At 41.9% G+C, this 27,836-nt stretch overlaps 1 protein-coding gene across 5 annotated transcripts in view; it reads right to left on the bottom strand.

Moving 5' to 3' along the window:
- The window catches only part of TNC (tenascin C), a 74,770-nt gene that overhangs the window by 30,286 nt on the left and 16,648 nt on the right, over window positions 1-27,836 (bottom strand). For all 5 annotated transcript variants that reach the window (XM_054084583.1, XM_054084580.1, XM_009569420.2 and 2 more), the window contains 9 exons: window positions 19,048-19,639; window positions 16,779-18,092; window positions 14,739-15,002; window positions 13,759-13,874; window positions 13,255-13,411; window positions 12,366-12,635; window positions 11,117-11,302; window positions 10,334-10,423; window positions 9,414-9,677 (listed from right to left, as the gene is read on the bottom strand). In XM_054084583.1, the coding sequence (XP_053940558.1) occupies window positions 9,414-9,677; window positions 10,334-10,423; window positions 11,117-11,302; window positions 12,366-12,635; window positions 13,255-13,411; window positions 13,759-13,874; window positions 14,739-15,002; window positions 16,779-18,092; window positions 19,048-19,510 (3,124 nt within the window). In that variant the 5' untranslated portion in view covers window positions 19,511-19,639. The remainder of the gene's footprint in view (window positions 1-9,413; window positions 9,678-10,333; window positions 10,424-11,116; window positions 11,303-12,365; window positions 12,636-13,254; window positions 13,412-13,758; window positions 13,875-14,738; window positions 15,003-16,778; window positions 18,093-19,047; window positions 19,640-27,836) is intronic.

Here is a 27,836-nt window from a genome sequence, read left to right as displayed (position 1 = left end):
CTTCGATTTGAACATTTAAGTCATTTTCTCAGCAAGAAAATGTCTCTGTTACAGAGGAAATACAACTTATTCTTTAAAATTAACAGCCATTTGGGAAAACAATGGAGTAATGTTTTTTTCTACATGGAAATTCTTGCTCTGCATTCTATCACTGGCCTGTGGGCTGCAATGACTTTCTAGCACTCTTCTTATTTACTTGCATTGTCAACACATAAACATTATAATAAGAACGGAGTCCATGTGAATAAATCCAATCTACACAATTAAGAATACATAAGTGAGAATGCATGAATGGAAATAGATTTGATTTGTCAGTTGTAAATTCAACCGCAAGCTTTATCCATATTTTAAGACAGAAAGTAAAGGGGCCCTGAAAAAAAAAAGAATTAGGCTCAGCAACATTAATCATATGAATTTCCCCCCTGTAAAAACAGAGTGTTATTGTACGACCACTGCACAGCCTTCTATAGGTAGTTGGGGTTGTATTTGCAGAAGCTGAGCACTCCTAAATGACAGTCGATTATCTTCAATGAAATTTACCAAAATACAGTATATTATTACTACTCAACACAAAAAGTCTTGACGAGCTTTTCCCATCCTGTTAGAAAGGAAAAGGTTGTTTATGAAATAACACAATCCTGTTCAGTGAAAAACTGCATGAATCCAGAGCTGTTTTGGCTTTAATCAAGAACAGAAATGAGACTCGCTGTGGCAAAATACAAATCCTGTCAAAATAGCACTCTTTAGCTGCAAAAGAGAAAGCAGGATAGAAAAGGAACCGGTTGTAGCAGAAATTGTGATCTTCTGGTGGCAAAAGAAACAAATAGACACATTAAAATGAGAATGAAGATAAACCAAAAGTTACAGTAAGGTGAAATCATTTGAGTAAAAGCTTGATTATAATAAGTAATGCAGTAATCATCACAGCTTAAAAGCAATTCAGATTTCTCTGAAGAGTGCTCAGTTACATTCGCTTCCAAGATGCAGTCCCTTTTCCTCCCGTTTATTTGTCATGCAGATCTGAAATGGAAGCGCACGCAACCCCATCATGCTCCCTAGGGACCAAGAGGTTCTCATACAAAAATCATGCACCAACTTGGACTGTTGGAGATCTCCAAAAGCCTCATCCATTATGCATCCAACATATATGACAACGTCATGGCAAATGCAATCAAGGGATGATGTTTCTTATTTAAAAAAAAAAGAAAGAACAAACCATTGAGAGATGAGACTGCTTTGAGCTTGTTGTAGGTGTGTAGTAATCTATGTGTTCCTATGTAACTATTTTATCTCATGTTGTGAATCTGGGGTTGGGGTGATGCACAGGTGCAATCATTTATCTCCAGCTAAGTTCTCCAGATCACAGAGTCACAGAATGCCAGGTTGGAAGGGACCTCAGAGATCACTTGGTCTAACCTTCTAGGTAATGTACAGTTTAAATGAGATGGCTCAGCTTTCAAGCTGAGCCTTAAAAGTCTCCGATATAGAGGAATCCACTACCGTGGTGAGATGATACCAATGTTTAACTTTTCTAACCATAAAAAAATTTTTTCTGGAATCCAGTCAGAATCTCCCCAGGAGAAACATATACACATTACCCCTTATCTTTTCCATGTGACTCCTCATAAAAAGGGAGTCTCAATCCTCTTGGCAGACATCCTTTCTGTACGTGGTAATGAGGTCTCCTCTAAGCCTTCTCCTCTCATGGCTGAACAAACCCAGATATGAACTCACGCAATGGTACTTTGATCGCTATTGAAATGAACCCTGTGTCTAAAGGCCTGATCTTCATGAAATTCATGTAACTGGAAGAGGCGGAAGTTTTCAGACAGATATACTCCCAATGTGTTACAATCTTTTTTTTCTCTGACATCACCACTTCCATGCCAGTGTTGTAAAACGCAACCTCCTTGTGATCCTTCTTGTGTTTGAACCACAATCCAGATAAATACCTGTTGCATCTTGCTATTTCTACATGTCTTGCAAATAGCAGATGCATCAATGTTCTCTCCTTGCATGCAATTTGAAAAGAGAGAATTGATGCTACAATTGATGCACGGGCCATTGTCCATGCTGCACAACTCAAGGTTCTCGTTCCATAGAAATTAGATTCGTGCAGAAAGAAGAAAGAAAAAATACACTAATAAGAAAGGCATCACTCATGAAGCCTAGCATTCCTGCAGTGGAACAGCAGTAAAAATGAAGTTCTATATTTCAAAGCAGAAAAAGAACATATGGCTAATGAATCCATAGAAAATACCTGTAGCAGCTAGAGCTTCCAGGGACCAAGAGAGCTGACCTTGAGTGCTTCCATGAAGAGTAATCTGGTATTGTGTGCCAGCTGTGAGATTGCTAATTTCTGTTTCTCGATGGTTTCCAGGCAAAAAGATTTCCTGTGTTCTGTTTAAACTGGACAGGTCTTTCAGAGAGATAAAGAACTGATCAAATACCTCATCTTGTGCTGCCCAAGACAGGGTGAAACTGCTGAAAGTCCTGTGTGTTATATTAAGGTCATGAAGAGCACCATTGGCTTCCGAGATGGGAAGATCAGTGGGCATCGAAAGCAGAGCATGAGAATAAGTACTGGGGTTTAGTAAATAACTTAGCTCTGTAGGTGCAGGAGCAGTAGGATTAAATGACGTTTCATTGTTTGATTCTCCAGCTGTTGTGACTAGATGTGCTAAACAGAGGTAAATTGCAAGTTAAAATTTTCTGACAATAAACCCCCAACTATACAAAAGACAGCTCATATCTGCTACAAAACAAGTTTGTGTGCTCTGCATTAGGGCTCTAAGAACAGAGAAAACAGACAGGAACTTCTTTTTTGGAGACTGAATCCAGGCCACAAGCAAAGGTAGCATCACTCATGACCACACTAACTAGCAGTCCAGAGCAACAACCACTGAACACAAAGATGAGCAGAAATGCTTCCAGCAGAGAAAAGGGCACTTCCTCCATTGATGTAAATCAGTAAATTTTTACTACCTCCAAAGAATTTTGCTAATTTACACCAGTGAGGAGTTGAACCCTAAGCCTCTCAGCCATGCCTTTTATCTTTACTACAGCACATCAGTCACTGCTTCTGATACAAAGAGTAACAGGGATGCATGCCAAATATCACAAACGTATCCGAATCCTGAGAAATCAGCCGCAGCAGAAGCATACTAAATCTCATTCTATCCAATAAAAAACAGGCTTGGAGGAGTTATCCATGTGGATACATGCAGCCGTTATAAAAAAGGTGGGGGGACTCACATCCTTACCTAAAACTCAAGACAGAAAGAACTTGCAATCTTTCTTTTAAGACATTCAAAGAAATGGAAGGGGAAAAGAGCCCAGCCTTTAACATGCTGCATGATCTGTAAACGTATCTCGTGACACAGTAAGATTCTGAAAATCTGAGAGTTGTGAACATCACAGGAAATGTGTTTCTGATCACAGCTGCAAGGCAGCAAGCAGGTGAATTTTCTGACATGCAGAATTATCTCCTCATTAGTGGAAAACAACATCATTTCACATCTCAATGACTGCCTCGCTTTCATGCTTCGCTTGCATTCAATTAAGAGAGAGCAAGTCATCTACCACATCAATCAGGTCAGTACAAATATGTACTCAGGATTCAGTATGTGTCTCCAAATTCACACGTGTATCAGGAAACAAAGGAAGTTTTCAGAGGAAGAAGATCAATTACAAAGGTTTTCAAACAAATGCAAAAAATTTATCTTTAAAATATACTCTCAGGACAAATACAGATCTAAAAAACATTGATTTCTGATCATCTCTAGAAGGAGAGGAGCTTGTGATTTAGGTTTGTGCCTATCATGGATATCTTTGGCTTAGGTAAGGACCCTCCTTAAATTAGCGTAGAACATGATTTGAACCGTTATTCGGTGAACAACCATGTTGTCATCACCCCAGCGTGGTAACCACTAACATATTCCCTCTTTCTCAGTAAATGGACTGTCAAACCCATGATTGACTGCACCAGGGCTACTGAGCTCATGTAATCAAACAGGAAGACATGCAGTACAGAATCTTTAGCCTCCTGCCACTCTCAGCGACTTGTGCACAATTAGATGCCAACCAGTTCTTTCCTATTCTGGGAACAGGTAAATAACTGTGGCATCAAGCAAGTGTTTAGCCTTGGCGTTGTCTACTTAACATGCATAGTGGTAGCTGGGCTCCACCGGGGACTGTTTCTGCAGAAGACATGCATAGATGAAGTGAACAGACCAGCGGGGAGGAAAGGGCAGCAATACACTACGCATGTTCAGCTCTGTGCTGTGGAATGTCCCACTGGGAAACTGCCATGCACCCTGAGCTGGAAACATGGGACCAAACATGGAAAAATACAAAGGGAAGAAAAGAAAAAGCTGGCATTATCCTCCTGATATACTGAAGATCCCTGAGAAAAACCCTGTACAATATTAGCCAAAATTGGCTTCTCATTTTTCCTCATTTTACTTGATCATCCCTGCTGACATTTCTCCCACTTTCCTGCTGGTTACAGTATAACCACTTATGGACCTGGATTCTTCAATCTGAATGGGCAATATAGCAACAGTTCTTCTCAATTATTCAAAAACTGAAGGATCAACCACTTAACTAACATTTGAATTCAGAATTTTGCTGCCACAAGAGGGTTAATTTTACTCTGCCAAATTTGGCAGCTACATGGAAGGTTGCTATGTACAGATTATCTCATGGAGCATATGTAATTATATTTAGCTACATTACCTCTGATTTTTGTTCAGATCTAATTCTGAATATTACCTTGGGTTCAATGACTTGATTCCACAAGTGAATTTGTGGATGAGAACGAGTGGTCTACACTCCACACACACACACACAAACACACTTATACTCCACACTAAGTCCATGTGTAATAGAGGAATATGTCGTTTTGTGTGCAAACATAAAACATATAGAAAAATGAAAATGGTATGAATACATGGAAAATACCCTGATGCCACAGAAAATATCAGTGTTCATTGTTGAGAAGATTGAATACTATAACAGATAATGGAAAATCTGGAAAACAATCAAACTGGAGGATAGCAAGACCAATGGGATTCAAAGACTTGTTTTAGGAACCAGGGGAATAGATGGGGAGAAGAGAAAGAGAGCTCTAGGAGCCCTAGGTGAACGGATGACAGAATGATTCATGGTGGCAAGATGTATGAAGAGTAGATGCCAAAGTGCTCAAAGGTATGTAGAAGGGAAACTGGATGGACAACAAATGTATGCTGTTTCTCAGACTGGAATATTTCTAAACATAATTCTCTTAGTAAAATCTTCAGGCTGAGTATGGCCTCAATGTGTCTATACTGCTGCTGTTGGCCTTTTGAGGAATTCCATTGTAATGCTCAACTGGTGAATTTACTAAAAAGAATGCTAATGTTCTGCCAGGACATTTCCTCAGTTACTTAGGATGGAGCAAACAGTATTCTGTATTATTTCTTCTTTCTGTCCTTTTGGATTTTCTATTTTCCAAGAGGGGCTACCGGCCAGTTTCACTGTGGAGTCTTATATCAGCTCAAGCACACTGTAAGAAACGATACGCTACTGAGGTATTTGTGTTGTTTTCAGACTCTTTGTCTAAGTGACTTTCCCTCAACCACCTGATTAAACCGGGCTTATACTGCTGGTGCTCCTCTGAGTTTCATAAAGAAAGCACTGCAGTATATCACAAGCCAGAAATACTACAGTAGCTACCACTAAAAACCCTCATACTGAAGTTGGGTTCCAGGTCCTTTTAAGCAGAGGAATCAGCTGAAGAAATGGAGAATCTTTACTGGCAAATTTCTTTTTGCAGTGGTCAGCACTGCAGTTTCCTACTGAACTGGCTCACCCAACCATTCCTCTGAATGTATGTTTGAGTTTGTATAAAAATGGGTGGTGCAACCTAGGACTAGTAGAAGCCAGGAAAGGAAGAGGGACTGATGCACGACACAGACAAGGGTCTTGGGTAAACAGCATAAATCTTGGAAACATTCAACAGAATGCAAAAGTTACTTCTCCAAGCCATGCTTCTATATGCAACTCACTTCCAGAAGCAAGACAGTATCACATCCATGATTCATCAGCAGTTGCTGCACAATCTGGGTCCTTCAGCAGAGGAATTTGAGGTTGATGCTTGGTTTCTCTAATGTCCCCTCATTTATCTCCACAGGCCTCTCATGCCTGATGTATTACCGTCCATCCTCCTCCAGGACCTACATTGTGCAATGCAGGCAGGGTTCCAGAACCAGAGCAAGAAAGAACAAAAATGCAGTCTGACTGCTCAGCTTCCTCAGAGCTGGGTTACGTGCTCACCCTACTGATTAGTTGTTAATCTGGTGTAACATTCTCAAGACATGCTGCCAGGAAGGTCCCTCCAACTAGTAAAATGGCTCATTTTCTTTGGTTTCTGAACTGGTTCTAAACCAAAACCTTAGTGAGATGCTGGGTGGGATCGCTAATGAACAAGCAGTATCCTAGTTTGCGATACCTTCATAAATAACAGAAAGGAGGTACCTGTTGTAGCCACAGCTTCCAGAGGAGAAGAGCGCTGTTCTCTCTCCAATCCATACACCTTGATTTTATAGGTAGTGTTAGCTTGGAGGCCATCAATCACAGCACCAAGGGATTCCCTTGGCAGGAAGATTTCTGCAGGGGGCCCAGCTCCCAGTGAGACTTCCTTGTACTCCAGTACAAAACTACCGTAGGCTCCTGTATTTGCATACCATGAGACACTAAAGCTGTGGTCTGTTACCTTCGAGACCACAAGGTCCCCCAGTGCATCTTCCTGCATCCCTGAGGCCTCTGGAGCAAGAAAACTCCCAGAACCAGAAAGCTCCTTTGGGTCAGGAGTCATTGCCTGCATTAGGGTTAGACTATAGAGAGCTACAAAGAAACAGAGAAGCAAATAGCAGTGTGAAATATTCAGTCTTTCCTTTTCAGCACGACAACATAACATTTAGCAAACTGTTCACTTTTTAATCTTTACCATTCCTTGAAGGCGGTCGTGGACATCTGTTAAGAAAAAGACTTTGTCACTTGAGCTGCACTTCATCCATATGAAGAGACAGAACAACAGAAGGCTGCCAGCCTCTACTACGGAAGATTTTGTGACATGTCCTTGGCTAGAGGTTCATGAGATCTGAATGTTTCAACTGTCTTTTTGTGGAGAGTTGATACACATAAACAGATAACAGGAAGAATGCGAGAGGGGAGAGGATGCACCAACAGAAGCTCTTCAGCTCTAGGGCTGAAAGAAGCTTTAGCCTCAGTGGCAGAAATTTCAGTATGCTAACAAACAAACAAAAAAAAAAAGAGTGGGAAACTCCTGAATATCTTTTGGTAGAGAAGCCTGACAGAGCCTTCAAGAAGCTGGGAGGAATATAAGATGTAAAATTGGTGATTTGGAAAAGCAAAAGAAACTCTGAAAAGAAAAACTCTCCTCCCTTCCACAGCCTCTGGCTCCCTTGTTCAGCAGGGATGGCACAAGCCCCTCTGAACAGCAGGACTGTCTCCTCCCCCCACTGAGAAGAAACTGCCCAATCCTAACCATGCCACTGGCATTTTCCACTTCAATCATTCCTCTCTGTCCCTGGTTGCTCCAAGTACTCTCCCTGACAGTGCAACAAAACTCAGGTCCCCCATTGCTCTGTAAGAGAGGGTAAAACAACAAAGTTTCTTTGGTCTACCCTGAGGATTTCAGGACCTCCCAAATACTGGGAACATGAATAAAGAGGACTAACTTGAGGGTGGATGAGAAGTAAACTGAAGAAGAGACCTCATGCCTCATAACGCCAGGCTTACAGGGCATTTCTACCTCTCCATGCTCATGTGTTTGGATTTGCCCATTCCTAAGCAGGAGAAAGGTCACAGTGACAAGTTATGTCAAATACTTCTGTTGCTTCTAGGGAGCCCACTGCAGAGATCACTTTGTTTGCTAGCTGCTCTGAGTAAAGACTTAAACCAAATACACTGGCCAGATGAATATATTCATTAAAAAAAAAAAAAAACCAGAGAAAAACAAACCAAAAAAATCTCAAATACCAAACCAGGAGAAAGAAGCCACCTTTTGAGATTTTGGATGCTAGTACTGGGATGAACAGGCTGTGAAATTCCACAGCAAGTTGTTTCTGCCTTTCCGCCATTGATGCATACGTGCTTTGAGACCTCTCATTCTTCAGACAGATGGGGAAACAGATAACTTTGAAAAAAACCAAACAGGCTCACTCCTATCGCATAAACCTTCAGCTTTCTTTTGTATGAGTGTGTCTTAAGGCTTCTTAATTTTTCCCTACACTGGACACAAGCCTGGCTTATGCACCACGCAAGAAATTGAGTACTGATGGTTTTCTGCAGTTTATACCATGCCATATAACTTTCTCCTCTACTGGATTATTGGACTCTATAAAGTACTCAGAGGTTCTGCTGGCATGAACACTACCAGGGAACATGAAACCAGTTTCAATCAGTTAAGCAGTATAGTTATTAACTGGTAAAATCCACAACTTCTGTCATGTGTCTACCTTATAGATGGTCTTTGGGGAAAAAAGACTAAACAGCTTAAGATCTGCTAAGGATAGCAATTGTAGCTCAACTGATTCTGATTTTACTGTTTCTACTTTACTTAAAAGGGTTCGGGCTCTGCCTCATAAGATTTAGCCTGAAGACACCTAAAGATCCAGAACTCATGTTCTATACCAAGATATAATTCTGTATGCAACAAACTCTGGATCAAAATATTTCACAAAGAATAAAATCTTATCGAATAACTAGTTCACTGATACTGGTTAAGAGGAGTGGTTTGTCCAAATGGAGATTGTAGAAATGGACCTCTTCTTTGCAGACACACGTAAAAATCACCATATCCAATGGAAAGCATGACTGGATTTGTGGCAGTAGCCTTTCTTGCTTTTGGATGAGAAAAATGAAAGAGTACACCATCAGAGCCCTACTGACCCTGCTGAAGCATGATGGGTGGAGGCATGCTGTGAAAAGAATTCATTAGGCAGGAACAAGGAATGTTAAATACATTCTGGTTGCTCTTCCTCTTAGTTTCTGGCTGTAGAAAACAATACAAATTATAAGACATAATACACAAAAAACCTCAGCCTCATTTAAAACAAAGGATGAGGTCTGTATTTCCTGCAGGACAAACAGCTGTGTTTGTTGTGAGTCTTCTCAAAGGGTAAGCAATAAATCATTGAGAACACGGAGCTAAACGCAGTGGGTGGGGAAATACGTGGCTAACCCTCAGTTAAGTCTATCACGTCAGGCAGAGCAAAGTCTGCCCTACAGGCAGCTGATGTTTCTAAGCTGTTCTCCAGAAATGGCTTACAGAATCAGATGGAGTTGTACCTGGGGTAGTCATTGCCCAATGACCTTGTGCACAGGGTGCATCAAAAGCTGTTACTCACCAGTCAAACCCTTGACAGTGGTGGGTTTGCTTTTGTGTCTGCCTTTCTCTGCCACCAGACTAATGGTGTATTCTGCCCCTGCCTCCAGCCCTCGCAGGATGAAAGATGTGCTGTCCACGGGGATCTCCATTTCATTCTTCTCTCCAGAGGGGTGAACATAAATGAGGCGATAACGGTCAAACTTGGCCACTGGTCTTCTCCAGCGAAGGGATAATGTGGTTTCGGTGGGGTCGCTGACTTCCAAGTCCTTGGGGTTATCAAGATCTGCAGGTTAAAAAAAACAAAGCTGACGTGTCTCTGAAGTGCCCTGGGACAGTTTTTGTGGCATCTGTAGACAGGACACATCTACGGGTGCGTAGCAGCACCTTAGTGTCTTATCCACCTTTTGGAGCTTCTGAAGCTCTGTTGCTGCTTATAGGTAGAGGATGATGAAGTTCTCTTTTACAGACGAGCTACACTAGAAAAAATTTCCTTCAATTACGCTCAGTTCAGCAGGAGCTCCAAGGAGGAGGAGCAGGATTTGATCTTTCAGATAATTTGCCTGGGAAATGGGGTATATTGTGAGAAAAATTCTGAATTTAAAGGGCAATCAGGACTATTGCTCTTCGTCAGATCAACCTTTGGGCCATAACCCCCATTCCTACCAGAAAGAGCATGGGCAGAGTAATCAGCGCAAACATAATTATCATTAACGAGTTCACCTGAAAACGAAACTCCCAGAGCATTATAAGACCCTCATACAGGCAAAGGAAGCCAGATGCAGAGCTCAAGATCTCTGGGGAAATGTCCCATAGGCACTAAAATGAAATCAAGAACTTTCTAAAATATTTCTTACAGCGCCACTTGGAAAGAAACATCAGAATGGCTCCATCTGACTTGATTCTTCCTCCAGAGTGCAAAAGGAGGATTAAGCTACTCACCAGTGCCAGCGTTAATGGTAGCAGGAGCGCTTTCCCTGTCCTGTCTCACTGCTGTCACTCCAATGCCATATTCAGTTCCAGGCCTCAAACCTAAGAGATGAGGAACAGAAGTGTGAGTTCCTGTTCCATACGTAAGATGTATGCTCTTCTTGGTATGCAAAGAATCAAGCTTTCAGGTGACCCTCCAGCTGACCTGATGTTAATAAATCTTTTTCCATGTACATGCCAAAGGATAAAGACTATGCCTGACTGGGAGTGCATTTTTAAGACTGATGTATAGTCAGAGATAGTTTCTACTTTTAAGAGCTTGCAGTATAGGTTCTTCTACCAAAGAAAAGCAGGTAGACATCAATATAATATGGAGAAAATACTATTATCAAGATTTTCAGGCTGGTAAGGTGCCTTGCAGGTACACAAAAATGTTGCAGACTGGCATCAGTAAATACCATCCCCAGAATACGTAAAAGCCTCTTAAACTCAGGGATGTGAAGCCATCTCCACAAAGGCACATAGCTACCTAGAACTCAGGGACTGACTAGTGAGATTCAGAGAGGCACATGAAAGTGAAACGGGTACACACATTCTGTCGGTGAGTTATCCATCTGCAGGTGTATAAATCTATATATCAAATGTGTTTTTATTTAAGTGCTTGTACTCAAAATGTGCAACCTCTGCTCTTTCCTTTTACATATGGTGAATTAAAGGACGTTTTGCCATTACGCTGCTGTGTTCTAGGGTGACAGCAGTGGCCTGACTTTAACGACAGTCTCTCCGTTCCCCTACCTGTGAGCGTAGTTCTGGTTGTTGCTTGGTTGCCCTTTGGCACTGTGATCTCAGCGTGGTCTCCGCCAGAGATGGGAGCAAACTTAATTCGATAGTTATCAATATTTGCATGACTGTTCTTCCACTCCAAAGTAATACTATTGTCTGTCTGAGACACCCGCTTCAGGTTTCTTGGAGCATCCAAGTCTGTAATCAACCAATAAATAAGTAAATAGGAATAATTCTCTTATGACAGAAGTCTCTTATGGCAGTACTTATTAAAAAGTGAAATGATCCGTAAAACTGAAGTTAAGTTTCCTCCCACACAATACCACTGTGCTCTTAACTACAACAAGCAGATTTATTTCAGCCTGAAGTGGAAAGTTCACTAGCTTTGGAAAAGAAATCAGTGGAAGAAATTCAACTTCTTCTTCCTGAAACTAAAATAACATTTTCAATTTTAGTAAATATTTTTTATCACAAAATAGGCTTGTGAAAAACATATTTGGACAAAAATGCTACTTTTCTTTCAGCTTTCAAAAGGAAAAAGGCTGCTAAGAAAAGAGAATTGATTATCTCTAGAATTTCTGTTCAGTGTATACCTTGCATTCATAACTGAAAGGAACTCACTCTAAGTCTCAAAACTAAAGGTGAACATTATATAGAAATTCAGTGGGCTTTCACTGTTCACAGTTGCAGTAGAATTAGATCCTGCTTTGAATTAACAACTACATTTTGGGATGAAAAGGGAGGTAATTCTCTATGTACCATTTACTCAGGTCTCATAATATATCGAACCTTGATAATACGCTAAAGGACCCACACTTTCATGAAGCATTCCCAGAATCACTAAGGAGAAAAGTAGATTTATAAAAGCATGGCAGAACTGAAGAGGGAAAAACAGAAAAGTTGTCTGCTTTTCTGTTATGCATTTAGACAAACAGAAATAAGGTCTTAGATGGAACAGGAACTGTGGAAGATGTTTAGTTAAGCAGGCAAGTAATCCAGAGGAGTTTTTTTCCTGAACCAGAAATTTAGGGTATGATGAGCAAAATGTGACTTAATAATATAATTTTCACATTCAGAATACATTTGGATACTTGAGAGGCGCAAAAAAACATTCTCCATTTTCATGTACCTCTACAACAGTGCTGACTCCACGTTGATGCAGTAACTGTCAACTCAAACAACAAGACACACATTACAGAGGAAGATTGATGGCGACCACACTATCTTCCCAGAAGTCTGGACTGGTATCCAAGCCTCTTACCTGTGACAAAGACTTCTTTCATAGGGTCGCTTTCCATGTCCCCTCGACGAGAGATGAGCGTCACTTCATACTCAGTGTGAGGCCTCAGGTTTCCAATAGAATATTGGTTTTCATCTTCAGAGAGGTCAATGGTTGTCCTGTCCCCTGGAATATCCTTAGGGCCATAAGTGAGCTCTATGCCTTCGATTTCAGCCAAGGGTTTGGACCAGGTGATAAGAGCTGTGGTGTCTGTGACGTCTTTTGCCTCGATCTGGCCAGGGGCATCAAGCTCTGTTACAAAGAGAGAAAAAGGTAGTGTTTTTAAAGAAAAACTGCCAGAAAATTCATACACATTCTTGTGCTTTTAAATGCCGATTTAGAGCAAAACTAAAATGAATAGCATCTACCAATTGAAACTTATCTTCATTTACTTTCTTCCTTTACTTTCCGTAGTTGTAGAAGAAAGTGCCAAATGTCAATTCAAGACACAAATTCATCAAAATTCATTAACAGCAGAAGCTGCCAATGGAAAGGCAAGCAGGGGCCGTAAGAGGTTCTCCATCTGCACAACAGAAGCTCTCTTTTAAATAATTTCTTCACACAAATATCACTAGGATGAAAGAAATTCTAGTTCCTGTTGATGGACATTTTGAAAAAGAACAGAAATGCATACTGCTCGCTACCTTCTAGCTAAACATATATTTCTTTAACTGTTCAAACAGGCAGTTTGGAAAGGATTTAATAGCTGCTCATGTATTCTTCATTAGCAGCTCCACTACTACTTCCTCTCCTGGCCCCAGCCCTATCAATACACAGTATGGATCTTGCATTTGTCTTTGAAAACTCCCTAGGCTACACCAAAGCGCAGTTGTTTAGTGGTGGCACTACACCAATCACAGGTTGTGCTTACTTGTGGTTATCACTCGGGACAGTCCTGGTCCTCTGGTGTTGTTTTTCACTATATGAAGAGATACATTATACTGTTGCCCTGGTGCCAAACCTGGTTGCATATACGATGTCTCCGGCCTTTTCAAGCTGCTGGTTATATCTCCGTTATCATCCTTTTTCTGTAACACACAGAACAATCAATATAAATACAAAAAATCCAGGATCTCTCACTTATATAATGGGTATAAACTGGAGAGGGGCAGATTTAGACTAGACATAAGGAGGAATTTCTTCACTGTTAGAGTGGTGAGACACTGGCCCAGGTTGCCCAGGGCAGTTGCGGCTGTCCCATCCCTGGAGGTGTTCAAGGCCAGGTTGGATGGAGCTTGGAGCCCCCTGATCTACTGGGACATGTCCCTGCCTGTGGCGGGGGTGGTGGAACTGGATGGACTCTAAGCTCCCTTCCAACCCAAACTATTCTATGATTTTACATATGGCCTCTATGCTAGGAACATTGCTTCCTTACCATGTTACGGAAGACCAGCTCCCAGCCATCAAATGAAAAGTTCAGGGGATCCCATTCCACCTGGACAGATGTTTCTCTAACAGATTTGAATTTCAGTCCTTCTGGAGCAGGCAGATCTGTGACAGAAAAAAAAGGATATGATTACACGATCAACAAGTACCCATAATAGGGTACTGGGGATGGGATGTTTTTCCATTCTTATAAATATCTGCCATGTAGGTATCTGGACCTGAGAGATCTAAACCCTCTTCACAGCCAGTTATTCTGCCTTTGGAGAGACATTTCTCTGACCTGTTTTAAACGCCACCTTAAAGTAAAACAAATTTAATCTAGAAATCTCCTTTTTCCCCCCCCCCTCTTGAGAGAAGCCTAGTGTGGACATTCAAAGTTTGGTGAGAAGAATCCTTCCCCTCATCTCTAAAAATGAACACAGTGACAGAAGTCAAAAAGCAACCTTCGAGGCTGGGATGTTTGGATAGGACTGTGGTGTGCACAGTATGAAAAGGAAAATGAACAACAAATGAACAGACAGATGGAAAATAAATTCTGTTTAAACACACTGAAGATGGAGAACAAATAGAATCTCCAGTTTAGTCAAAACAGTTTGAACGCAAGTGATTTCACATTGCTCTTTTACACGTTGCTGTATTTTCAGTCTCGTTTTTTCAGGAAGCATTACCAGATTTTAAAAATGCACCTTCTTACGAAGAAGCCAAAGGTCTTGATTTACAAAGACTCCATGCTATACATTGGTAGGCACTGCAGAGAGCAGAAGAACAGAGAGAAGAACAGAAGAACTGTACTTTCTACACATTCATTGGTATTGGAAAAGAAACAGAAAAACGAAAGTGCAGAAGGTTGTCTTCATCCAGAAAAGATTAATTGAAAATAGAAAATACAGAAGAAACAGTACCCTGAAAAGGGGATGCAAATAAATATGGAATAAACAAAAGAAGGAATACAGAGGATATTGCACTCACATGTTGCTACCCTGGCACTGACTGGAATACTCTTCTTGTTTTTAAGGATGGCAAAGACACGGATAAAGTACTCTACTCCTGGCTCCAGTTCATGGATAGTGGCAGCTGTCTGGTTTCCTGGCACAGTGAATTGCATATCTAAGCCACCGCTGCTTGTAGGGACATAGGTGATGAGGTACTCATTGACGACGTTCTCATGCTTCCATTCCAGATTTACAGTTTTATCAGTTACGTTTGTCACAGTCAGCTGAGTTGGAGGAGACACTAGGAAGGAAGGAAAAAAAAAACAACCCAAACCAAACCTTATTTATAAGAAGTTCTCAAGGCTCAGAAAATAATGACTTGCCCAGTTTCCCATTTTCCCAGGAGCGGTTTATAAGAATTATCTAACAAACAGAGAACGGGGAAGCCGTGTCACACAGATGAACTGCTTGAAGAAAGGAATGTTCAGCTGATGAAGACTACAGACATTTCCAATAGTCGCTGGCCAATTTCTGCTCTCACACTTGCACACAACCTATGGCTGACTGTGTTCCCACTCCTCCTCTTACGGCTACTGCACAACGCTATTATAGCTGGGTCCTCAGGGATTCTGGCATTTAATTTAACTGCCAGCAACACATGATTTTATAGCTGGAAGTCCTGGCATTTGTATACACAGAACTGCATAGATTTTCCAAAGTAAAATAAAACATGATTATTTTTGTAAATACTTTCAATAGATTACTCCACATTTGCACGCGCAAGAGCACAAGATGTGGCTTGGGAATTCTTCCAGGAGGAGGAGATTAAAAATGGGAATTTCTTTTCAAGGGTATTCATTGTCTTTTAGAATGTTCCCAGCCCCAAAGTACTCTTTGATTACTCTATAAAGATCTTAGTTCCAAAATTTCTCCCCTGGGACCTACTGAATTAAACTACCACGTTTATAGTGTTATGCCTGTGATTATCTGGCTGCCAAGTTTTCTATCAGTTTCCATAGAGTCAGCGGCACTGTGAAACCAAGCATGTGGCTTTGCAGTTAAGTTTCCACTCCAGCTGATCCCACGGTTTTACTTTAAACTTATATACATACACATATACACACTTTTACATATGCAGATATATAAAATGAAGTTTTACTCTCAAAATAAAAATCTATGTGGCAAATTGAGAGGTAGCCCAAGGACCCTCCAATAACCATGAAAGCTTGCACTGCAATATCTGGCAATTCCATCATGACAGTTGTCTCAATAATGTTCTCTTGGATAGGATAACATTATTTTCTGTCTGTGCCTTGCCTCCACTACACCCTCTGCCTCCACCAGGGCTTAGGGTCAGAGATCTACCTCCAAAGCAAAGTTGCTGAGCCCCTGGGGTCTGGCAGAGTATATTGTTAGTGCTGTGTGTCATTTTCTTCTCCTACAATAGTGATGGCATTGTAAATGCAAACCCCTTTCTTAGCCATCCAGCACGAGCCTGGGAACTAGAACCTGGCTGTGAGAAACATTTAACACCCAGGCTCTTTATTCACTGGGATTCATTATCTACATCATCTCATTCCTGCAAAGCCTTATTCTTTACTCAAAATTCAGTCCATATTCTTTCGACTAATCCTGCTGAGTACCTCGTAGGACTCAGGATACCTTTCCCTCTTCTCCATTGTTAGAACGCTTTCTTTCAGACACCTTTTTGCTTAGCATCAGGACATATTATGAGAAACCATAGGGTCATGGTGACAAAGCCCAGTCAGTGCTCACTACAGCTCCAGTGACATTGTGGTGGGAGCAAATTTGGAGATAACTAATGGGCTGCATCACCATTATCAGCCTGTTGGCTTGCTCATCACCGAAAGTCATCAGCAACCGCCACACTATGTAACCCTGAAAAGCAAAGGAGACCAAAAGCTTGCTATTGGTGTTGTCACTTCTCTGATTCAGCTATTTTGGACCATGATAAAGAGTAGTAACAGGGCCCACCTATATAGAAATGGTTCACAGAGCCTCCGAGGCTGTTGAATGGACACAGGAGAAATGGTTCAAAAGGGACATTGCAACCTACCATCGGAGCAGTCATCTCCCATGTAGCCATCCTCACAGACACACTGTCCATCGATGCAACGGCCTGCATTGCTGCAATCATTGGGGCAGGATCGTTCACGGCAGTCCTCCCCCATGAAGCCCTCGTGACACACGCAGCGTCCATCGATGCAGCGCCCGTGCTGATGGCAGTCGTTGGGGCAGGACAGCTCGCTGCAGTCCACTCCCGTGAAGCCATTGTCACATTCACAGCGCCCCTCCACACATCGCCCACGGTTGTGGCAGTCTTCGGGGCACCGCAGCTCCCCACAGTCCTCGCCTGTGTACCCTTCATCACACACACACTGTCCATTGACACAGAGCCCACGCCCGTTGCAATCGTTGGGGCACCGCAGCTCACCACAGTCGTCCCCAACGAATCCCTCGTGGCACACACACTGCCCGTTAACACAGCGCCCGCGGTTGTTGCAGTCGTTGGGGCACCTTAACTCCCCGCAGTCCTCCCCAACGAATCCTTCATGGCACACGCATTGACCGTTCATGCAGCGCCCGCGGTTGTGACAGTCATTGGGACACCGTAGCTCCCCACAGTCCTCACCCAGGTATCCCTCATGGCAGATGCAGTGTCCATCCACGCAGCGTCCACGGTTGTGGCAGTCCTTTGGGCACCTCTTCTGACTGCAGTCATCCCCCAAGAAGCCCTCGTAGCAGACGCAGAGCCCGTTCTCGCAGCGCCCGTTGCCGTTGCAGTTGTTGGGGCAGGTCAGCTCCCCGCAGTCCTCCCCAGTGAAGCCCTCCTCACAGAAGCAGGTCCCATTGACACAGCGCCCACGGTCAAAGCAGTCATTGGGGCAGATGATCTCACTGCAGTCCTCGCCGGTGTAGCCCTCGTCACAGACACACTCATTGTCCACGCAGCGCCCACGGTTGTGGCAGTTGTTGGGGCAGAGGGGCTCGCTGCAGTCCTCACCAGTGAAGCCCTCGTGGCACACACAGTGCCCGTTCACGCACCTCCCGTGCACACTACACCCCTGTGAGCAGAGCTCTTCGCTGCACTCTGGGCCTGTATACCCCTCAAAGCACACACAAACCCCATCCACGCACTTGCCTTGGTCGTTACAGTCAGACGGGCAGGTGGCCTGGCTGCAGTCCTCACCAGTGAAGCCTTCATTGCAGATGCATTTGCCCTGGACGCAGAGGCCGTGGTTGAAGCAGTTTTGTGGGCAGACTGGTTCGGAGCAGTTGGGACCTTTCCAGCCGGGCTCACAAATGCAGCCGCAGATCTCGATGCTGTAGTTGCCATGTCCATTGCAATAGGGTGTTGTGTCCAGGCGACCTGTACCAACAATCCAGAAAACCCATTACTCCCCTTGGCTTTGGGATGGGTTAAGTCAACATTGCACACACGACCTAAACCAGATCTGATTTTCTCTGTTCCCCACATGACATAATTTCCAGAATCCCCAAAGCTTTTGAATGAGAATTCCTTCTTCTTTCTCTAGTGAGATTTAGTTTACCAGGAATGCTTTAATTCACACTAATGCCAGGGAAGAGCTCCTGCCAACTACTTGGTAAATGAGCATGCTGGATTACTCTCCCCTTCTCAAAATCTCTCTTCCAGTGACTGAGCAGCTTTCCTGACTGTTTCATTAGGGCATGCACCATGAGGCATTTTTCACCGATTCACCCCAGAACTTAAAAAGCTGGGCAACGTGCTGTATCATCAACCATGAGACCGGCTCTGAGCTTGGAAGGACAGGTCACCACTGAGAAAACCTGTGTTTTCTCTCTTGTATAACCAATCTCTTACCTTGGTTTAAAAAACAGCCGGAAGGATACCACTTTTCCCCTTTCTCTAACTATTTGTGCTTGTCTACTGCCTTATTTCCTGCTGTATTTTTATTGGTCTCTATGAAAGAAAACTTGGAATCGAAAATGGTTACATTGGCAGCTTACTCAAGGGGACAAAATGTGGAGCCAAGAGCCTGGATTACACGAGTTTCAACCTTAACTCCAACACAGATTGTCACCATGCCCAAGTGCCGTACATACTCAATGCCACAGCTACAAAGCGGCCCGGGCAGACTTCTGACCCACAAATCCATGAAACTGCAAAGTTGTGAATGAACGTATCTTGCAAGCTGGCCAAACACTTCCCAAGTTTTGATTACATTTCAAATTCAACAGGTTGACTTTTGTTCATTCTTGAAACAGATTTGACTATCTACTCTAAACAAGACCTACAGCCAGCACAAGAGTTTACCCAAGAGCTGCTCCCCAGTCTGCCTTACCTTCTACTGCCTGGGAATTAGGACAGCATCCAGGCCCGCTGGCACACTGCTCCCGTAAGGAGGATACCAGCCCTTCCAACTCCTCTAGTCTGCTCAGCAGATCCTTAATGTCTGGGGCAGCTGCACAGCCACAAGCCCTTCGGGGAATGTTGATACGGTGCGTGAAGACAATCTGGTTCCCCTCATTCACCGTGTGCTCCTCGTAATTCTTGACAGGCTCAATTTCTGCCTTCAGGTCTGCATCACCGCTTGCTGTATCCAGGTCCACAGAGCAAAGGGAGCCAACAGGCAACTTAATGTTGTAGACGTGGTTAAAAACCACAGGTTGATTATCCTCTGGCAAGGTCACGTTTAGCCCAGTCTCCCGCTTCTGCCGGATAATTCGCTTGATGAGTCCACCACTGACATGCTGGTACAGCAAAGCCAAGATTGCACAGGTCAAAATCTGGGTAGGGAGTCCCATGGTGAAGTTCAGTTCCTTTTCAAAGCTGATAGAGTCTTATATATGTTTGGCCTTTTAGTCTGGAGCAGAAATTGGAGAGCCAGTTCAAACTAAGTCAGGTATCTTTTTCTTTCCTGGAACAATTCTTCCCTAAAAGAAGAAGGAACAGTGTAATGGATGAACTGAGCTACACCACCCGTCAAAAGGCTTATGACACTGAATGCGTGATGGTACCCTTAAAGATCATGGTTGGGGTGCTACCCTGCGGATGATCTCACTTCATCCAAGCTACTGAGCTTGCTTTTCCATATAATCTTGGCGTGCAGTGAAAAAAACATCACAAGACATGAATCTCGAAGGAAGATACTATTGTTTACAATTTCGAGCAAGTACAGTGGAGCATGGAAGGTTTAAATGTCTCAAGCTGAAGACCAAAGAAGACTGCTGGGTCTCATCTCAACTGAAAGCACTACTTTCAGACAGGGATATGTTAAACAAATCTATATTCTCTTATGATTCAACTGATGCTAAAATTCTGTATTTCTTTCACTCATTAGTCCGCTGCTTGAGAGCTACTGAAGGCTGGATCGTGTAAAGAAACAAAAGTATTGTCAAAAGGCCTATCAGCACCATTAAACTCATTGCAGCCCTTTTCCATATGCTTTAAATTATTCCAGTTGCTTAGGAATCTGAACTCTGGTGCTTGTAGCCTAATAAGAGCTTTCGCTATACTGATGATTTGTCTACATCATGAAGATAAATGGAGTTCTCCGGAAAGCACTGCAGGTTGAAGGTTCTGCTATCAGAGCTTGTGCCATAGCTAGGAATAATTTATCATAGAAGTAGTGAGAGACAACAGAAGACGAAACTCCAACAAAGGTGACAAACTGTAAGAAAAAGCAATAGAAATACAGGTGCGCACACACACACAAAAAAGGGAGAGTGAGAGAAGGAAAAGAAAAGTTTTGATCGTCTAATTTCTCCAATAAAGGAAGCTTTACATCAATACAGGTGTAAAAAAGTCCTTTTAGCAACCACTGTGACTTTTCATTAGGCAACGTTTCTCACTGCCTGATCTTTCATCAGCTATAATACAATAGCTCGCTTATGGTTACAAGCACATGACTGGGCTACACTAGCTCTTCCTGACGCTCATTCTTTTCATTTAGCTTCAATGTTTCCTCTTCCTCATCAGTCTGTACCTATTCTTTTCAAATGATATGAGCCAGGGGAGCTGAAAGCCATCTACTGCCTTCCATGCAGAACCAACCCTTCAGCATGTAGAGCCAGAACCAAAAGCTGCTAATGGACTGACTAAACAAGTGCACCTAATAAATGTCATCTTAGCAGTTCTTTTTCTTCCTGCTCCCAGAAAAGCTTGGTTGAATGGTTGCGTCAATGACTGTGCTTTCAATAGCTGTAAGTTATAGTAAAATGCCAGTAATGGAGGAAACAGTACTTTATTCTCTAAACACCATGAGTTTTATGACAGTTCATTTGTCAAATGAGAGGATAGTTTTTCCACCCTCCTGCTTCCCTTGAAATGTAGAGATCACTTTTTTCCCATGCTATCCCAGCTGCTTTTGTGAAGGAGTGACAATAAGACATCAGACACTTTACTGAAGTTAATTATTTTTTTTAGACAATGTTGAGCTCATAAAGAACGAACTTGATCCCTTTTTATTGGGGAATAAATCAGAAGTAAACAAGCAGCAATGGAGACTTTTGTCTTGTCATGGAAAAGCACTCAGCTTTAAGCCATTTCTAACACGTAGTCCATTTGTACAAACATGTCTGAAACCCCTGTCTGCAGCAGGAGAAACCATAAGGTAGCTAATAAAGAATAACAGAGACAGACATGGTCCAGGTCTCATTTGCAACTCAGGCCAACCCCTAAATTAGGTTGCCAGCTCGTGAAGCATGTTCAGGACAGTATCTGAAGTAGGATTTTACTCTCATGCACTCCCACTTGGGGTCTGCAAATTGCTTTCCACACAGTGAAATTCCATGTGCTATACACTTTGTGCACTTAGACTAAGTCATATGGTCAAAATTGGTGTTCAATGCTCAATCAGTTATTTAAGGGTAGGATGCTTGAGAGATGCATCACCAATGGAAGGTGGAACAACCGGGGAGCATCTCTGCACCTAATTCTCACTGAATTTTACTGAAAGCCAAACATTAATTTCCTTATGGCTTTTGTAAATCCAAACCTAAAAGAACACAGGCCGTGCCCAAAGCAAGAAGATTGATTGCAGTTTTTCTTCTGACTGACACGAGTTTACACGTCATTTTATAATGGTACAAAGTGTGATATCTTTTTTTTTTTTAATACGACTGGGAAACAAAAAAGCTGCTTCTGACTGGAGTCACTGTTACTATTACCCCACTACTGATGAAAGACACATGAACACTGTTACTCTCACTGCATACTCGCTGCATTGGAGTCAGCCAAATCTCTCAGCCTACAGATGATCCTGGATTTAATGTATCTTGGCTGACATCCTTTTGAAGTTTATGAAGAAGCGCTGTGGTGGTCTAGAAGAAGCATTCCCCAGTGATCTGTGACCTCTGTATTTTGACACCTCGTCTGATGTCTGAGCTAGTTCAGATCAGGTGTTTCTTGTCTGACCTAACAAGGACCCAGCATGATGGTTTGAGTTCCACTCCTAGAACTGAGATCTATAAAACAAGACACCTTCATAAAATTATTTATACATTAACAATATTTTTGGCTGGAAGAACAAAGATGACATCCTTCTCTCCAAATCCCATTCCTCAAATGTATCTAAACATTTCAGACTGCAATGGACCACCCAGGAGCAGGCCATTTTACAGAGAAATGGAAGCCACAGCAACTGTCAGGTTCTGCTGTTCTTTCATTTTTTCCCCATCTTCTTCCCTTCGGAATGGTTCAGGCACATTGTATTTTAAACCAGCCTCTTGGAGACATCCTCTCTATATTTTCTTTGCTCATGGACTATTTACAGGCACCTAGAAGTCTTGCAGCAAGAGTTTGCAAAAGAAGATGTCCCTTCTTATCATTAATTTGGTTTTGCCGTAATGCATGTAGAAAGAGCCAAGTAGCACACATCTCAGACATGTTGAGAGGTTTGTAAGACCAAGAATGTATCAACTTTTTATGTTTGCCTAAAACAGAATATTGTTCATCCTAAAGAACTGTGCCCCTCATGTCTTCCTGCTCTCCTGACTACAACACAACGACTTCAAAAATCTTGACAATGATTACGTGGTTGTGCTACAAAATATTCTCCTTGCTATGCGGAATAAAAAGTCCAGAGGTTCTGTTCTCCCAGTTTGATCACAGCCATCACCCTCTTCGGGGAAGAGTTATTTTCTACTTCTCTCCTGTTCCCTTAGATACAACCACAATATAAATAATAAGAAATGCTGTGGCCTTTCATATGAGTCTTAAATTTCCTTGATCAGGAGTGGCTTCCTGCAGGTCAGAATTTTGCAGTCACATCACTTAATGAGTTGCATACTGGCACCAGACAAAAAATAGATGCAAGAGTGTATCTTTGGGAGTCACTTGAAGGCTGCTATGCACCTCTTTGCTTCCAAGAACACTTAGGTAGCCTATCCATCTGAGTACAGCTCATGCAGGTACAGGCTGAGCAGTAAACCTTGAATCACCAACACTGGATGCACCAGCTGTCATCGTCAGAGTGCTTTTTCGTTTATATTGTGCAAGATCTTTACAGCACATAAACTTAAGAAGCAATATCTCTGAAATTGTTGGTCTTTATGCCGAGGACAGAGATGTCAGACTCTCTGATAAATGTGCTGTCTGTATCAATGCGACACTGGAACAGAGTGATTGGCAATAGTTCAGCCGCTGAGGCAGCAGTGGGGTTGAAAGTTTGGAATCTGTAAGGAGAATTCAGTTCAAGTTGAAGTCAGAGGATTATGAAGATCCTACACATTTCTGCATCCCAGCCACAGGCTAAACTTGCTGTCTCATCTCTACTCCTCCGTCTTGGCTGACTCAAAATATGTTGCAAATCACTTTAGAGTTTCTTTGGCCTTTACAAGATGAAAAGGTAATCATGGCATCTATGCAGTGCCAGTTGATGTAGAGAGAGTTTCAGGAACAAGAATTCTCTTTTCTAGTATAAATACTGACTGCAAAAGTTACGTTATCCAGAAGAAAAAGACCTTTCCTAGAAAAAGACTCCTTAAAAATCTGATTGCTAGCTAGTAATACTTTTAAAAATACAAAAGTGGACGTGGAAGTAGCATAGACCATCAAAAGCACAAAGGAAAGGAATAATAGTCATTTCAACTGCAGCCCTTTCATCAGAGGAGCTGAAAGCACATCATAGTCTAACTGTGAAAAATATCGGGGTCATTTTTTGTTTAGACATTCCTTCCCGCACAGCTCCCCTCTCTGATACCAGAACTTTTTCAGGACCTCTCCATTTAATTAAAAAATCATTTCTTGATAGGAAATTTTCAATCCTGAAAAAACTCCAAGAATCTTGTCTCTCAGGGAATGCAAAGCAAAGATAACGTATGAGTATTCTCCTTTTCCACTGACATATTTGCTGGAAACCAGCAGGTGTGAGATACTAAATTAATGTTTGCATAGTTTAAAGTTCTAGGGTACCACTCCAGTTGCTCTTGCAAATTAAGGAGTGGGAGAGATGTGAGAAGATTTGTGGGTATGTGGAGTGATAAATATGCAAATGAGAACCGCGTGCGATTTTAATCAAAACAGATTGCAGCAATGAAGAAATGGAGGTGTTAAAAAGTATTTCGGCTGTCCTTCTCAACGAAGGCAGAAGGCTGATTAGATTTGCTCAGACACCTTCTACATGTCATGACTTGGAAATTAGACTTAAAGAAGGCAGGAAAAAGAAGAGGAAAAATGGAAATGATTCCTCTCTAAACAGATACTTTCAACGTTACAGCAGGATGGGATCAAATATTCTCAGCATATATTGGATTCAATTACGTCTTGTTCAAATCTGCCTAAAAGTAGTGATGGACTGTATTCTGAAAGAGAGGAAGACTCAGATGAGGAAGAGTCATAGCCCTCTACAGACGACACAAAATAGAGCATTTAGGGGTTTGTTAATTGCTAACCCCAAAATAGTTTTCTGTGATTGATTAACTGACAAATCTTAATGTTTCAAGTCATCCCACCAAGGTGTCATCTGTTCCCTCAAGACTGGGGTATCCAGTGTGTAGGCACTGGCATCATCATGTTCTTCTCTTTATCTATTGCCCTACAGACAAAAAAAAAACACATTAGGAATTTGATCTGACCTGGAGCACTCCCTCTCTGCAGACACAGGGAATTAATACAAGCGGTGCTGTAACAGAGGCTTAATAAATTGAAACTGCCTGCTAGAGTTCATTTTTACTAGGCAGGGCTTCAAAAGATGCAACCTTTTAAAGGAAAAGTTCTAATGTAGCTTTGCCAAGAGCACTTGGCTCTTGAGGCTCCAGACATCTTCTCAAACGTCGATGGATTATGTTTAAAATAAACTAAAATAGTTCTTTAAGAAAGGGACTGGGAGGGGAATGGCCCAAAAATATTGACACGGCAGGACAAAACACGAACAATTCTGACTTCATCATCTTTCACTACTGTTTCCATACTCTCATAACTACATTTTCTTTCCATTCTCAGTTCCAACAGAGCAAAGGAATCAGCAGGGGTACTCAATGTAGGTCAAACTACATAAAATCACAGTGAGGAGGATAAATTAATAACAGTCTTAAACCGTCAGTACTGCAGATTTCCAACAGAAATAATCAAAGTTAAATTATTGCATTTCTTTTTCTTCCTTATTTACATCGCATTCATTCTAAGGAGAATTTTAAGGCAGCCAAAGCTAGAGTAATTTAGGAAATGCGTTGTATTCCCCAAGGCTCTCAGAGAACATGTGTGCAAAGAAATGTTGCTATTGTTTCAATACCAATTAGACACTACAGATACAAACGGGTCCTTAGGTTGTGAAACTCCAAGGAAATACTCATAATTCAGGCATTTTCTGCAAAGTCTTAAATCGCGAGGGCATGAATAGAGGAAAATAAGATCATAACTATCAAAAAAAGAAAGAAAGAAGCTCATTCTTAAAAATTTTGATAAATAAAATGCCTTGTGATAAACTGTGCCATTGAGTTTCCAAGGTGCACTGTGAAGACTTACCTCTAATCTATATTTGAACAACTTCACTTCTATCTCCATGGCCAGTTCACGAAGGAAAAATGCTCTGCCTGCCCTCTACAGTTTCCTATATAAGAAAAACCCCATCTGGAAAACCTGCAAACAACTGTGAGTCCAGACTCAGCGACTCCTCCTCTTTGTAAATAGTAATATGTGAATGCGCCAATTTGAAAGCCTTTGCCACCCTACTCTGCTCCCATTTGCAGACTGAATCTGTTCCTGGAGGTTAAAAGGAAAGGAAAACATTAACCAAAATGATCTTGCTGTCTGTGGATGTCCAAAAAAAAGAAAAAGAGGGAGAAAACAGCCTCTGGAAGAACTGGATGAAGAAAGAGGCAGAGAGGAAACAACTGGGAAAGAAGTTTTAAACCATATTTGTTTAACTGGAGAAGTATGACATCTAAGGAAACAAGGTAGTATAGGAACTAAAATCGACTTCCTGATAGAGAAATGACTCAGTGATGTCCACAGCCCCCGAACAAGGACTCGTGGCATCCATGTGTGCCAAAGGTGTGGCAGAGCTCCTTTTCTCCAAAAGAGTTTGTGATTAAAGTGGACAAAAAAAGCATCATTCCTCTGCTTTAAATGTGGAACACTGAGATACAGAGAGGCTGGCACTGAGACACTTAAGCTCCTGGAAGCCTCTGCATTTAGACCCAAGAATTTTACCCACTGCAAGACTGACAAAGCTGATCCACCTTTGTGGAATCCCATCGCAGTAGTTCAAACACAGGCACCTCCCAGAAGGCATTTATAGCACCTTACAGCACCAGACCCTCATACCATAGTTTCCTTTTCACCAGTCTGCCTTTATAACTTAAAGCTTTTTTATTTAAAGGCAAACTGGCAGTTTTTGTTTGATGTGGGTAAGCATCCACTCCTCAGAGCTCCGGATACACCCTGAAGTCACCAGCGTTTCATCTCATGCTGGCACCGCACATTTAAGAGCAGCACACTTCACACCAAAGCAAATTTAAATATGGGCACTTTGAATACAGAGATAGAACTGATTTTCACATCAATTCATTATTGATTTCTGAGATCTCATAGATCAGAGTTTTCCTGAGCAGAATGCATCCACTGTGCATTTTGAGGGCCTCACCTCTTCTACTGGAATTATTAATGAAGACCAAACTAGTTTTTGATGACCATGAATAAACTCTACAGTAGATGCTGGTGATCACTAGAATTGTGATCAGATTTATACCACAAACTGTTCCAAAGAATAGCAATCAAAACAAATACACAGATAATTTTTGCCCCATCCAGCCCCTGAGGTCCTGCATTAAAACATCACTCAGCTAAAGGCATGAACTCTTCACTCCAGGTAATTTTTCATCTTTGGTTTCTGCTCTCAGATGGCATTTCTACTTCAGGGAAGCTGTATGGTCTCTGGTTCTCAGATCCGACTGTATGTCATCATTAAAAGATACTATTTGGATTCAGTTTAGCCCCTGCCCATTCTACTTTGGCTGAAAAGCAGCACATAGACAGGGCTTTGCCGAGGCTGGTTTGGAAGGAATTTTAATTAATTGCTTTGTGTACAATTTAGAATTTAGCAAAGGCTCATATTTCAAAGCCATCACTGTGACAGGGCCACAAAAGGGCAAGGAAAAATAACCCACTGAAGCCAACATCCATAAAAATGTGAAAGAGCTATGGTAAATTCTGAATGATAAGCATAAAAGGAGCCCCATGAGAGACCAAATCTTCTGTGGTGCAATGACTATTTTGAGTTAAATTAGCATGATTATTCCATTATAAAATACTTTGTTTCAAAAGTTTTGTACTTTTAGCCGTGGAAAATCTCTCTGGGTCTATCCTTGCTCAGGATCCCAGAGAGAACAGACCTTCCCAAACTAAACAATGATTTTGGCTGATTTTCAAAGTGGAACAAAAGTTCAGAGATCAGAGGTGGTCTTCTTCCAGTATCAGTAATGCCTTTGATCAATAAAGTGTTAAATATAATGAGCAAATTTCATTAATTAAATGAAAAAAGGAAATCAGATGGCAGAGACACAGCTGGGAGAAAAAAACTACTCAAAACATGCAATAATCAAACAGAAGTGAAAAACACATTAAGTGATGAGGTGCCTGCAAGAACAGGATATTGAACTCAGTAACCGAGAACTGCCTTCCAGCTTTGTA

This window comes from Cuculus canorus, chromosome 19 (genome assembly GCF_017976375.1).
Source record: "Cuculus canorus isolate bCucCan1 chromosome 19, bCucCan1.pri, whole genome shotgun sequence".
NCBI lineage: Eukaryota > Metazoa > Chordata > Aves > Cuculiformes > Cuculidae > Cuculus > Cuculus canorus.
Note: the sequence above shows the minus strand (reverse complement) of the source record. Positions and strands in the feature narration are given on the sequence as shown.